The 15,312-nt window shown below is 41.3% G+C and overlaps 1 protein-coding gene across 2 annotated transcripts in view; it reads left to right on the plus strand.

Moving 5' to 3' along the window:
- Window positions 1–15,312, plus strand: part of ICA1L (islet cell autoantigen 1 like) — a 127,012-nt gene that overhangs the window by 32,124 nt on the left and 79,576 nt on the right. For both annotated transcript variants that reach the window (XM_089670423.1, XM_089670416.1), the window contains exons 7-8: window positions 1,706–1,831; window positions 12,066–12,164. In XM_089670423.1, the coding sequence (XP_089526549.1) occupies window positions 1,706–1,831; window positions 12,066–12,164 (225 nt within the window). The remainder of the gene's footprint in view (window positions 1–1,705; window positions 1,832–12,065; window positions 12,165–15,312) is intronic.

Here is a 15,312-nt window from a genome sequence, read left to right on the forward strand (position 1 = left end):
GTGGAAGGTCAGCGTTGACCAACCGCTTCCACATTATCAAAGTGAAAGACTCATCATAAATCCACCTCCTAGCAATAAGCTTACGGACACAGGAGAAAAAAAATTTGTTTTACTGCTCATCTCCTCATCTTCAATAACTCCCAGGAGGCCTAAAAGGGGGTCACATATATTAGGGAGGTCACAATTATCCGCTATAAACTCCGTCACTTGAGACCACAAAAGCCTCACCTTTTTGGGCATTCCCGAACCATATGGAACAAGGTGCCTTTTGAACAACGTACATTTTATGACATAATGCCTATGCATGCAAAATAAACGTGCGGGGTATAATACGTCTGATGTAGATAACGTAGCTGTATCATACTGTCTGTAGAGGCTATAAACTGTGATAGACAGGTGTGAAGCACCTCACCCCATTGCTCCTCTGACAACTCTGGCACAAGGGCAGAGCAACAGTCCCTGGCTCTCTCAACTAGATGGGAAGTACAAGGAGCCACTGCCGTATAGTATCTGGAGTCCAATTTAATATGATCTGGATCTAGCAAAAGGGCTTCCAGTTTAGTATTTTCCAGGTGAACTTCGCCTTCCCCAAACTGAGATGCCGCAGCACGACATAGTTGGAAGTATTTAAAATGCTATGTCCTCGGAATCTCATTTTCCCTGCAAAAATGCTCAAATGTACAGAAGCCCCTGCCTAAGAATAACTAATGGGTATATGTAATTCCATATTGAGCCCAAGTTGCCCCACTTTCCAGTTTGTAAAATTCCCCCAAGGAGGTTTTAAACCATACGGGGTTAATAGGAGACCTAAGGAGTGATACATCCGATATAATATGGGAACATAAATGAAAGATTTTCATAACCTCGCCCTCCATCCCAGGGATCAATTTCCTATATAGTAATTTTGGTTTACGATTCATGTAATATGGATACCGCTGCCTCTACCAAATCGTTGCTTTCGGGATTTGGGGGGAAAAAATGCCAGTGAAGGTAAATTTAATTGTGATACATCACTGATTTCATATTCGTACCACAATGACAGGAAGTGCAGGAAATCTTTCTGTAACACAAACAGTATTAAAAGCACTTTATTGTTAGTGGAATTAAAAAGCATTAGAACCTCCTATAATTTATTGCTGTCTGTGGGACAATTTCCCATAGCTATAGTAGTTTTTTGGTAACTGATCCCATGTGAAAGGAAGTGATGGGAAATCTATCCAACATAGGCACAGAGAACTGTCAAGACCTGACACAGGTACATGCACTTCTCTACACAATAAATAAATGAATAACTAAATAAGATTTCCCTGGAGTTCCACTTTAAGCCCCTCCTCATTTCATGGAATTTTAGTGACTGAAGGTTAGGTTTTGGATAAGATGGTTTATTAGCCCTAAGTGCCCTAAGCCCTAAAGTGAAAGCCAATTTCAACAAAAGGCCATAAAATTAACATTTTAAAAACAAATGTATTTTCCAGCAGATTTACCACTCTTCATGACCAAAGCAGTTTCCAGGTTTTGGAGATGTGACTGTCTGACGTTTCCATTTTTTTAAAAGTTTTTAATCCATTCAGATGATGCTTTTCCTCTAGTACCAAATAATGATAAATGCTGAATAAGAATATTAAAACCGGTACCGCAGATGCTCATATAAAACAGTACTTCTTATCAAATCATTGCTCTGAAAACACTGCTGGTATATTTCCAGGTGCAGATACAGGTCAGGAGCTCCAAGAGCCAGTTTGACAAAACAAAGATGGATGTTTGCCAGAAAGTAGATCTTCTTGGAGCCAGCCGCTGCAACTTACTGTCACATTCACTAGCATCCTATCAGGTACAAGGCTCTAGTAACTAGAAGTTGGATTCCTCCCACTAATTGTGATATTGTGATCACTGACTTGATTTGATGTGGTTTTTTATAAAAGTATTGTTGTGTGTTGTTGTTGTTTGTTGTGTTTTTTTTTTATATAAATGAACTGAAGCTTTTTGCAGTCAATTAAATGTGACCCTGTACTCCATTTTAAAGTAAATGTCCTGCCTATGAAAAGACGCCACAAGCTGTCTGCTTCTTTATTAACCAGAAAAGTGCCATCTGTCCAATGAGAGTGTCCTTTCTGCAAATGAAAGTGGTCTCTTTTGACACTAGAATTGACAACGGAGATGGCAGGGCTATGTCATGAAATCAGGAAAGGTTTAAATCCAGTAACAAAGTGAAACTAAATTAGAGAGTGGGAATACCTGTTCTAAAGCATATTGTTATGTACCCACTCTCTAATTTGTTTATTAGCCTGGAAGGCTTCTTATCATGCATCTTGTGGCCTTTGCTCTTGGGCAGAACATTTGCTTTTAAGTTTTTAAAATGGGAGTACAGGATCACTTTAAAGTGGTATTAAACCCAAAACCAAAACTGTTATATATTGCAGCTTACCAATTTAGTTGTGGTAGCCTTGTTTTTTCAGGTTTTTTTTCCACTGGTGATCTGACCAGTAACACACTTCCTGTATTAGAGTGCCTTCCCTTTGGGTGAATGAGCACAGGGGACACATTTGGACAGCAGCATTGCCAATCTGGGAGGAGGGCAGTGTTAGCTGTACCAGCAGATTTAAATATACTAACAAATTGAAGCTGGGGCATGGCAGGACTCAGATGTGAGTGGGTGTGTATAGCTCACATAAGCTCCTTCATCCTGATCCCTTCGGGGGGGTTCTGTGGCTTGGGCCATTCTTTTCTTTGCTGGGGTCCATGGTGTGTCTGTGGTGTGTGGTGGAGGGCACTGAGCTCTGGAGGGGTAGAGCCGGTGTTTGGCAGAGCAAAGGAGTGGGTCCTGGAGTGATGTGGGCAGGAGACGTGGTGTCGGCTTCTTCCAGCCCTGGTCAGCTCTCCTCTGTAATCTTCGACTCCCCTGTATATCGCTCGGCTCTGACCGTCAGCTCTGAGTCAGCTCTTCTCGGCTTCCCGGCTGTCAGCTGAACTGTCAAACCTTTAAATGGCAGAAGCTGAGGTGAGATGCAGGATAGCTGCGTCTGGTAACTCAGGCAAACTGTACACACAAAGGGAAGCAGTTGTTAAGAAATCTTGAGCTGCTAATTATAATTAAAAGAAAACGACAAAGAAGGGGAGACACCAGTGGTACAAGATGGAGCTGTTTTGTAGACGCAGTGCACAGTAAAGAATCATCATGAGACAGACATGGAAAAACTGCAGCGGTTTGCGCATAATCCTTCTCAGGGTGCTGGAAAGTCACAACAACAGCCTAGATTAGCCTCATCGCTATCTATGGCCTCCAAAGTACCGAGCCACCATAGTGGAGCCACTGGGATGGCTTCGGCACCTAGTACTCCAACTGTGGTAGGACCACATTTTTTATCTAATTCTATTTGGAGGTGTCGCTAGTGGAGGAACCATCTCTGAGAGGTACTGACTGCGGTGAATGGCTGCAAGTTTTCTTTGTCTGAAATGACTGATCAACTAAAGTAAATTAAAGAGGAAATGTCATTTTTCAGGCATGATTTGCAAAAAGTGAGAGACCGTACTACAGAGTTAGAAGACAGAATCAGTGGAGCGGAGGATGCTATAACTCCTATAAAACAAGAGATAGAACTTTTAAAGGGGAAAGTTGACATGGAAAGTCATAAATATAGAATTTTGATTGCGGAAAAATAATGAAATTGATTGGAAATAATGTTCACTTCATAGGCCTCCCGGAATGCACTGAAGGGAATAATATGAGAGAAATTTTGGAAAAGAGTGGCTCCAGGAGGTCTTTGGAAAAGATGTGCTCTCCCTTTATTTATTTTTTTTGCTGTAGATAGGGCCCGTAGAGTCCCTTTTGAGATCTATCTCCATCACCAAGATGGAGGGATAACCCCAGGCTAGTGCTTATGAAGCTTCCTTTTTTTTTTTTTAGTACAGAGAAATTATACTGCAAAAGGCCATAGAGATGAAGCCATAACATACAGGCACAATTTTAGTTTTTATTCAGGTATTTACCAAAACATATTCACGCTATAGTTATATAATGGATATGGCCTGAAAGTGTACACTCTCAGGTTTAGTTTGAGGGTATGTATAATCAAATTGGAGGAAGGGTTTAGGAATTACAGCTCTTAAGAATAGCCACGCCCCCCCTTTTTCAAGGGACCAAAAGTAATTGGACAATTGAATCAAAAGCTTTTTCATGGCCAGGTGTGGGCTAGTTCTTCATTATGTCTTCATCAATTAAGCAGGTAAAAGGACTGGAGTGGATTCTAAGTGTGGTATTTGCATTTGGAATCTATTGCTGTGAATCTACATCAAGCGTTCAAAGGAGCTGTCTATGCAAGTGAAACAGGCCATTGTAAGGCTTAAAAAAATTAAATTAATCCATCAGAGAGATAGCAGCAACATTATGCGTGGCTAAATATACAGTTTGGTACATTCTGAGGAAAGAATAACGCACTGGTGAGCTCAGCAACATAAAAAGGCATGGACATCCACAGAAGACCACAGTGGTGGATGATTGCAGGATCCTCTCTATGGTAAAGAAAAACCCATTGACAACATCCTGACAAGTGAAGGACACTCTCCAGGAGTTGGGCGTATCATTGGCAAAGTCCACAATCAAGAGAAGACTTCACGATAGCAAATACAGAGGGTTCACCACAAGGTGCAAACCATTCATAAGCCTGAAGAATAGAAAAGCCAGATTAGACTTTGCAAAGAGCATCTAAAAAGCTAGACCAGTTCTGGAAAAGCATTCTTTGGACGGATGAAACTAAGATTAATCTGTACCAGAATGCGGGAAGAAAAAAAGTGTACAGAAGGCTTGGAACAGCTGATGATCCAAAGCACACAACGTCATCTGTAAAACATGGTGGAGGCAGTGTGATGGCATGGGCATGCATGGCTTCCAGTGGCACTGGGTCATTGGTGTTTATTGATGATGTGACAGAAGGCAGAATCAGCTGGATGAATTCTGCAGTGTTTAGAGATATACTGTCAGCCCAGATTCAGCCAAATGCAGCAAAATTGATTGGATGGCGTTTCACAGTACAGATGGACAATGATCCAAAACACACTGCAAAAGCAACCCTGGAGCTTTTGAAGGAAAAGAAGTGGAATATTCTGTAATGGCTGAGTCAGTCACCTGACCTCAACCCAATTGAGCTGTGTAGTCTTTAATTGATTAGACCTTCTTCTTTTTTTTTTTTTTTTCGCAAAAGAATAGAACTATATGTTAAAAAGGTAACTGTTGGAGAGTCAGAAGTGTTTTTTGCACTGACACGCTATTTGATTCAGCATCCAGGTGGGTTTTTGTTTTGCGCTTTTTTTTTTTTTTCTTGAAGGGATGGGAGGAGGGGTGGGATTAACTATAGACTCAGTATTTTCTGAGGGGAAAAAGAAAGCTTGGTATGACACAAGATGTATACAAGAAATGGTAACACAACAAAAAACATGGAAGAATTTTTTGGGGATATTGGAGTTGTTTTTATCTTAGACACAGAGGAGTGTATAAGTTGGATTATGGTAATGTTTATTTTATTTAATTATTTTCTTTCTTTGTTCAAAGATGGTTAAGATGATTACTCTATGTTCATGGAATATAAGGGGCCTGGGAAATTCGATTAAAAAAAAGCAGCTATGTTCACGATGGTGTCTAGGCTCAAGGCGGCAGTTCTTTGTCTGCAGGAAACACTTACTAAAGACACAGTATTGTGTTTGAAGCATAGAAGGTTTTCCTCTCAATATCACTTAGTATATACTTCTTATTCAAGAGGAGTGAGTATATTAATACATAGATTGTAACCAAAAAGGTTGAGTATCTGGCTGCTTGTCCCTATATGAATACATATACCCAAAGAACCCCCAGTTGGACTTTAATGCAGCAATAGGATCATACATATATTGAAAGAGAAATTTTGTTAAAGATTTTTAGCAACTTTTTGTAGAAGAGTTCTCTTGTAAGGACACTGTCAGAGCAATATTCTTTTTATAAACCATGTATTTAATATTACAATGGAAATGTGTATGTTATAAAGTTGATAAAAATCTTTGTTAACAAAATGTCTTTCAATATATGTATGATCTTATTGCTGCATTAAAGTCCCTCTGGGGGTTCTTTGGGTATATGAATACATAGATTGTTGCCTGTTTCCTGTAGACAAATGATTGACTGACTGTGGAGAGAGGTATATATTTGTTTTGCTCATTAGCAGGAGTTCTCTGTATACTTACAAATGTATATGTCCCTCCTCCTTTTAAGATGGAGGTGATAGAGCACTTATCAGAGTTTATAGCTAATAAACCAAGGGTGGTAGGAGATGATTTCAATATGGTGGTAGGAGATTTCAATATGGTTATGGACTCTCAGCTGGCTAGATTGTCCTGGGAGGAGTATGTTGCAGAGTTTGTTTACCCTATTATATAAAGTAGTTACTGAGGCGCGATTGAGGGATATTTTGGAGAGTACATCACCCAGCAGATCACTTTTTTTTTTTCTTTTTCTTCTTGCTATTCTGGTTCTCACTCTAAATGTTCAAGCATAGATCTAGCGCTAGGTAATGAAAGTCTCTTGCCAATGGTAACAGATATTAGGTATACAGCTAGAGTGTTGTCAGATCACTCCCCACTGGTTATGTTTATAGGAATTGGAGGGACCCGACAGCCAAGGGAATGAAATGTAGATCCCCTTTGGTTAAATCTGATTACACCAAAAGAAGTTATAGTAGACAGTCTGAGGGAGTTCTTAGAGTACAATAGAGCCTTAGCTCCTCAGGGAGTGGTATGGGACTCGCTCAAGGCTTATTTTAGAGGACTCTAAATTCAGAGAATTTCTAAGATTAAAAAATCTACGAAGGATTGGGAGCTGTAGCTACTGTATGAAAGAGGCGATGGAGAGGGAAAAATTTTATATAGACAATCCATCCCCAGATAACCTAAGTGGGTTGAAGCACAATCTATTTATCGCACAGTATCTCTAACTAAGGCAGAAAATAAGTTTTTTTTCTTTTATGAAGTAATGGCATTATGAGGAAGGGGAGAGCATCAGTCATTGTCCCTTTTGGCAAGAGCTCAAAATGCTTCTACAGGTATGTTGTCTATTGCGACTAGTTCTGGAATCGTTACTACCTGTCCTCCTGAAATAGTAGATATGTTTAAACAATAAACATTATTATTCGGCGCTATATAGCTTCAATATGCGAGGGGTTGAAAGAGATGGGGGATTTTTTTTCAGGGTTTGGAGATTCCCTGTTTCTCAAATTAAGGTAAGGATATGTTGGAGGCCCCTATTACTTTAGAACTCCAGCATGCAGTGTCTGCCTCAACTAATCATAAAGCGTCAGGACTGGATGGGTTGCCAACTGAAATTTATACGCAATATGGAGATTTATTACTTCCGGAGCTGCTGTGGGTGTTAAATTGGGCATTAGATAAAGGAGAATTGCCGCTATCTTTGACTGAAGCTACAATCATATTGATACATAAGGAGGGAAAAAATAACCATTTTATTTGCTCTGTATGGACGTTAAGCTTTTGGCGAGAGTCTTGGCCACTAGATTGTGTAAGGTCATACATACACTGATTCACCCAGATCACTCAGGGTTTATACCTGGTAGGTCAACAGATTTTAGGTGAACAAGAAGCATTGGAGGCAGGCTTATTGAGAGCTGAGCCACGATGCTTCACAATCCATCTATCAGCATCCATCAAGCAGAAGAAAAAAAATATGGAATCACTCAATTCTGAGGAAATATTATGAAATCATGAAAAAAAACACTATAGTACACCACTGGTACTTTGTTGCACCACATCTGGCTTTTATAACAGCTTGAATTCTCTGAGGCATGGATTTAACTATCGACAAACCGTATTTTTCATCAATCTGGCTCCAACTTTCTCTTATTGCAGTTGGCAGGTTGGAGCCTTGTCATGGACCATTTTCTTTAATTTCCACCATAGATTTTCAATTGGATTGAGGTCCAGACTATTTGCAGGCCATGCCATTGACATTATGGGGGAGATTTACTAAAGCTAGTTCACTCAGTATCTCGTGCACCTGTCCATAGTGACCAATCAGCTTCTAACCTCAGTTTGTTCAATTAGGCTTTGGCAATAAAACCTGGATGCTGATTGGTTTCCATGCAGAAGAGCACGAGATTCTGAGTGAACCGGCTTTAGTAAATAAACCCCTATATGTCTTTCTTAAAGGAAAGTTTTCATGGCTTTTGCCCTATGGCAAGATGCATTATCTTTCTGAAAAATGATGTCGTCATCATCACCAAATATTCTTTCAATTGATGGAATAAGAAAAGTGTCCAAAATCTAAAAATAAACTTGTGCATTTAATGAAGATTTAATGACGGTCATCTTCCCTGTACCTTTACCTGACATGCAACCCCATATCATCAATGATTGTGGAAATTTGCATGTTTTTCTTCAGGCAGTCGTCTTTATTCATTTCATTGGAACAGCATCAAACAAAAGTTCTAGCATCATCACCCTGCCCAAGGCAGATTCATGATTCATCACTGAATATCCTTTCATCCAGTCATCCACAGTCCATGATTACTTTTCTGTAGTCCACTATAACCTTGTTCTTTTCTGTTTAGGTGGTAATGATTGTTTTCGTTTGGCTTTTCTGTATGTAAAACCCATTTCCTTTAGGCGATATCTAAAGTTCGGTCACATAGATTGACTCCAGTTTCTGCCCATTTGTTCCTCGTGTTTTTTTTTGTTTTTTTTTATGCATTTTTTGTTTTCAAGGCATATTGCTTTACGTTTTCTATCTTGAAGCTTTGATGTCTTCTATGGTCTACCAGTACGCTTCCCTTTTTACAACCTTCCCATTTGATTTGTACATGGTCCAGATTTTAAACACCGCTGACGGCGAACAACCAACATCTTTTGCAACATTACATGATGATTTACTTTCTTGAAGTTTTATAATCCTCTCCTTTGTTTCAACTGACATCTCTCATGTTGGAGCAATGATTCATGTCAATCAGCTTGGTGCAACACCTCACCAAGATGTGCAAGCATTTTTTTTTTTTTTTTTTTTTAATTTGCAGAATAATTAGCAGATGTAATCTGATGTAGATGTTTGTTTTAGAACTGCAAAGTACATGGGGATTCCATCATATTTTCCTCAGAATTAAGTGATTCCATACTTTTCTCCTCTGCTTGATCTGCAAAAACAGTTGCAATTGACTAGTTTTCTTTCATTATGTTTTTTTTAAGGGTTTCTTAAAGCCAGAAGGTTGGAATGCTAACTGAAAATAGTTTTGAGGCATGTCTGTGATTTTTTTTTTTTTTTTTTTTTTTTTTACGCAATTAAATAATTGACTGAACATTTTCCAAGAGTGGTGATTCCATACTTTTTGCCAGGGGATGTAGATTGGTTGAAAGTAGGTAATAGCATGCTGATAATAGAGAAACTTGCTTACATGAGAAGGGGGTGTGTGGGTAAATTTAAAATTTGGAAATGATGGGTGCGCTATACTGGTGTCTGGACATGGGAGTATAAAATTATATGCTTTTTGTTTTTGGTTTGATTGAATGGAAATAGTAATATTAGTAGTAGTAATAATAATGCTTTTTATGTGGGGATTGTGTCTTCGTGTTTGTGTGTATAATATAATAATATATCATATGGAAATGAAAGTTTGTTATTAAATTTAAAAAAATGAATATTAAAAAATAAATTAATTAACAGCAAAAAAACTAACTGAAACCAAACCCCAGCTAATACTTTATAGGCAGTTACAGCGAAAAGTTTTACATAAATAAAAGCCGATCATTGTAAGCAGTGGTGTCATTAGGGTTGGTGCCACCTGGTGCGGTAAAACATGGTATCACAACCCCCCGCCCCCCAGCAATATTTTTTTTTTCCCATACAACACTGCTCAACCCCTAGCCTGCCACAGTGCTCTGTCCTGCCTCTGTGGAGTGACAGCAGGACTGAGCAGTATACACTGGGGAGGCTAGTGCATTGGGCTCTCTCCTGTACAGCCTGCCACACTGGGCAGCCTAGTTTCAGGGAGGCAGTGCACGGTCATGGTGCGCACCCCAAACTGGCCCCTGTAAATGATGCGGTCAGTGCTGGCACACCGATCCGTGTGCAGTCATGGATGGGGATGACACCTTCGTGGTCAGATATCCCTTCCTACTTGATGGTGTCACCCCCAGGGCTGCTGTTAGAAATTGTGGGGCCCTGTACAGCCTACCTGACAGGGTACTCTTCAACCCTGCCCTTGACCCCACCTTGAAACAAAATGCATTGTCCGCTCACAGGGCTAGTGCTTCCACTAGGCAGCTGCCTAGGGCGCACTGTCACCTTGGGGTGCCTGGGCCCTTCAGCTGAGGGGAGGGGCAGCAGAGGGAGGAAGAAAGAACAGTCGAAGATGCTGGGTGTCTGGGGCCAGTGTAGCAGCTCGTCCAGTGTTCGAGTTCTAGTCCTTCTCTTCCCATTCATCAGCAGAGGTGGAGCTGCACCTGCGGAGGAATGATGTCTTATGTCTATGTGAGTGTGACCTGGCCAGCCATCCATCACATGTGCAATGTGTCAGTGAGTGACATCCTCACAATCCCACAGCCTGATCTTCTAGTGCCTGCTGGGCCTGCTGATCTGTGTCAGTGTTGGTGTGTTGTGTCGGATCTGCCACTGTGTGGGATCTCTCAATTTTGGTGTTCTGTATGTGTGCGTGGGCAGGGCTGCCTGCTGTCATTTTTACCTAACCCCCCCCATTGCCTGTGGAATTTTTAGTATGGGACCTGTCAGTGTGGATCCAACATCCTCCACTGCCAGCCAGATACAGTCCGTCCGTGACACTGATTTTGTATTTAATATTGGTATTGGTGGCATCTTATGGCACTTGTTTTTGCAAATTAAAAGAAGTTTAGTAGTTTAATTTTTTGTTGATTTTAATATTTTCTACGGTTTTTAAAAATTTTATTTATCTGGGGGGGGGCACAAGTAGTTGGTGTTGCCTAGGTCGCAAAATAATCTAGCACCGGCCCTGCCCGTACAGTGGCTTGCACGTGGGTGTTAAATCCCACACAGCTCAGCTACTTGTTTTTACTGCCAACCCCCCCCAACACAGGTGTAAAGTAGCATTTCACTGTGCTTATGATAATCAGAATTTTGGTAATCACACAGCACAGCAGGTGCTGTATGGCTCTGCCAGTGTCACATGACAACATAACCACCATCTGTTGTGCTGTGTGATTACCAAAATTCTGATAATCACAGTAAGGTTTCTGTGAACTCTAAACAGATGTTAGTGTCCCTCACAGTGCAGCCACGACACCCGCATCTGCCAGAACAGACTTACTGCTCCCGATCAGCCACCTTACATCAGTCTTGGCATCTGGCTGAGGGAGCGGAGCAGAGCATGTTTACAGAGATCACTCTACCATGAAAGGCAGTGGGCAGCCTACAATTGAGCAGCAGAACTTGTGGCGTTGAATCATGTAAAAAATAGTCCCTCCTCTGCTCTCCCCTCTTGGGCCCCTCTGTCGACCTAATGGGGTTCAGGAAAATTTAATTAAACACCCCCTAAGCAGGTAGGAAGGGTGGGGGGTTGTTTGACACTGACTATTTTTTTTCATTGGCAGAACTTACCTATGAGGCTGAACAGTACAACAGGGCCAGTTGTACTGCTTTATCAGTGGCCCTGGTCACCCCTCTGAGTGTCACCCAGGTGTGGTCCACATCCCCGATAGCGATGCCACTGGTACAAAGGGCATACCTTCCCTGATTTGGGGACTAAGCTTTTCCCCCTTGCCATTTTCCATAAGAATGCTTTAATGGCCAATAATGGACTAAGGGATTATTGGTGGCTGTGGCTTAGCTCTGAAGTCAGGGAAATCAAGCCCTTAGTAATAAAGTGAAACCAGTTTCAGAGGAATGCACAATAGACTGCTTTCTGGTTAATACAGGGGGCTGTGCCTAGAAAAGAAAGCTTTAAACCCTGACATTTATTTATTATCAGTTTTGTATTCACTGTACCCGAAGGGTCAATTGCGGGCTTTGTGCTGTAAAATGCCATGTCACAGAGTGCCAATGCCTGTTGCTTTTCTTTTCCTAACAGAGAACACTTCTTCACTTTTGGAAGACAACAGCACATCTAATGTCTGAAATTCAGGAGGAATTTCAAGAGATGCTTCCATATACTCCGTCCTATCTTAAGGTTTGCATATATTACATTGCATTGTTAGTCTCAGATCAATATTTTAAGATAAATAGAAAAGGTTAATCTATACCATGATAATTTGATAGCTGTTCTATTTCAGATTCAATTTCCTTGCTGCTTAGACTTTCCCAATTATGTGATTCGGCTCTTCTTCAAATGTTTTACCACTTTAACTGAAAACTGGACCTCAGATTAGGACTTTAGCCCCTGTCACTCTGCTGTCATATGATGTCTGCATTGTCTTGTGGACTTCAGTTTATTTTATCTATTTTTTTACATCACACTGAGGATGTCTGAGCACAGTTGAACATGTAAGGAATCCCTGACCAGGCATGTAAACAGTATTTGTGTCACATAGGTTTCTCATTTACCCGAGTGATGGACTCCAGGGTTTGACAAAACAAGCTTTTTGTTTCTCAGAGATTTGTAGGCTCTGGTCTGGAGGCTTTGTAGAGGTTTGGGTGGGGTAAAGCCTATATTTCTATGTCCACATCTTGAGTGGTAGTCAGCCCTTTTTGTTTGGAAGTTAACTGAAGTTTAAAGCTCCCTCCTCAGCCCTGAGCAGTATGTATACATAGACACTAAGAATGCCTTTACATTTGACTGTGCCAATGTTTGTGTGTGTGATAGTCTGTGTGGTAACCGAATGGAATGTATGAGTGGATCACAATAGCCAGGAGATTACACCAGTGGCTAGAGGTAATTTCACCATTTGGGCAAGCCCCACGTGTGCCCAAACAGATTCCTCCAGTTTGGGAGTCTGCTGTGGACTGGTGTAATTATTATTTGACAGCAGTGACTCATGAATATGAAGGGTGTCAAGACAACGCTTGGCTCTGCGAAAGAGCAAATACTTCTCAAAATACACAAAGTGAGTTTTGTTGCCCATAGCAAAGCAGGTAAAATTAAACCAACTGAGCTTTTGCGAAGGATGCTTCCTGAAGATGACTTGGAGAACTTTGAGCAGGTTGCTCTGTGAGAAATATGATGAGATGCATGCTCGGTGGCAAGCAGGAAATGGTAGCTATGTTCCCATACACAAGTGGGGCATGGAGAATGAATGTAACCACCCTAGAAGAGGAAGTCTGAGAACAGCAGAAAAAAAGGTTGCATTTGAGAGATGAAACAAAGGAAGAGAGAAATAGAAGATACATTCTAGTTATATTTAAACGTATAAAAAAATGTGAGTTTAGTGTCACTTTTAAGGAAGAAGAGTGCTGGGAATGATTCCTTCTGTCAATAGAGAGACTGGCTATGAAATTGTCTGCCGTGATGTGGGAGTGACCCCAGCTGGGGGACCCGCTATGTTTTGGGAGAGTAACTTCCCTTTTGTACAGGTCTCTGTATAGTGGGAAGGCAAAGGTTAAAATTGAATTTGAAAATGTTCTGATTAATAATGCAAAAACCTCAGACCACCACGGAAACCCCCGTTTGCTTAGTCCTGTGGAGACCTACCTGAGCGAGGAGGTCTCCAGGGGGAGAGATGCCGGCGCTCTGAAGGGACGGGAGCCGAGCTAAGGGAGGAGAGCGTGCTGCGGAGATCCGCGATCAGCTGCTCGGTTGCCGGGGAGATGCAGTAAGGAGGAGTGAGCACGTGGGTTGGCCGCAAGGGAGCTCTGGGAAGCTGAGACGCCGGCCGGTTCCCTGTCAAGTGCCAGGTCCCAAACAGGAGAGCGGAGACGCCGGTTCAAACCCCAATTCTACCATACAGGAGAGGAAATAGGAACAGGACCCACAGTTCATAGGAGACCCTGCAGGAATCCCCCAGAGACATTGGCCAGATGTAACGAGTGGACGACTGAGGATCTATGTCGACCCACTGGGTGAGTGGGTGAAGAAGGGTGAGTCCACACGCAAATAATTGTTTAAGCTTGCTTACCTGTGGGAAAGGACTTTGAAATTGCCTATAAAGAAAAAAGGGGGATTCCCAGGGGATTTGGAAAGTGAACAGTGGGAAAAGAAAATGAAGTGTTAAATTGACAGAGCCTGTCTGACATCATTACCCCAATATACAGTTTAAAATTTCCCCCTGATTAAAGAGCACAGTCAGTGCAGAAGATATGAAGAATAAAAGTGTTAAAGGTAGTGGGCTTAAAGGGTCCCAGACGGGTACAATTAAAAAATATACCTCCCAGGGGAATGCGACTCCAGAAAGGGCCAACAGTGGAAATGAAAAAGGGGAAATGGAAACCTCCTTGGAGAACAGTCCTAGATTGTCATTGGGCCCGGAAAATAGTAACCAACAGTGGCAAGAAAATTCCGCGAGGATAGACCTGGTAAAAGATCTACAAGTGCCAAATAAAAGAGAGATGGCTGAAATGTTTAAGGATCTGGAAAAAACTATTAAACAAGAAATGACAAATATACGTCAGGATCTAGGGCACCTGCTAATGAGAACGGAAGAAATGGAGGAAAAAATTAACAAACATACCCAAGACATAACAGACTTAGAAAAAAAGTCCGCTATGATGAGGAATATGCAGAAACAACTGCAGTATAAAATAGAAGTACAGGAGAACAGGTCCAGGAGAAGCAACCTGAGGATAAGAGGAATCCCAGATATCCTGAAAGGGGGAGAATTACAAGAAATAGTCTGCAAAATGTTAAATTCCATCATGGACAGACCTGTAACAGAGGAACTTAAACTAGATGGAATTTTTAGAGCAGGAAAGCCCCAACAAGGTAAAGCGAAGGAAAAATCAAGAGATGTGATTGTTCAGTTGCAAAAATATGGAGATAAGGAAGAGATTTGGAGACGGACTAAAGGAAGAACAACTATTTAGTATGGAGATATAAATTTCCAGATTTTTGCGGATTTATCGCACAAGACTTTGTGGAGAAGAAGAGCTTTGAGGCCCCTGTTAGAGCAGATGAGATCAAGGAATGTGCAATATAGATGGGGTAACCCAGAGTGTTTAATCGGATGGAAGAACGGTGTTACAGCATTTTTGAGATTTCCTGAGGACTTAAGAGACTTCTGTGACAGACTGGAATTGCAGAGAATGAGGATCAGTGGGTGGGAAACAGAGATAGAAATAGGCTTTGGGGGAAAAGAAGTATGGCAGGAAGTAGGTAGGGAAGGGGTAGCGAGGAGTTAGTTGGGAGAGTGTGAGTTTGTGTGTTTTTTTTTTTTTTTTTTTTTTTC

The sequence above is a fragment of the Staurois parvus genome, unplaced genomic scaffold (assembly GCF_062004578.1).
Source record: "Staurois parvus isolate SC_StPar_1 unplaced genomic scaffold, SC_StPar_1.0 ptg000011l, whole genome shotgun sequence".
Classification (NCBI taxonomy): domain Eukaryota; kingdom Metazoa; phylum Chordata; class Amphibia; order Anura; family Ranidae; genus Staurois; species Staurois parvus.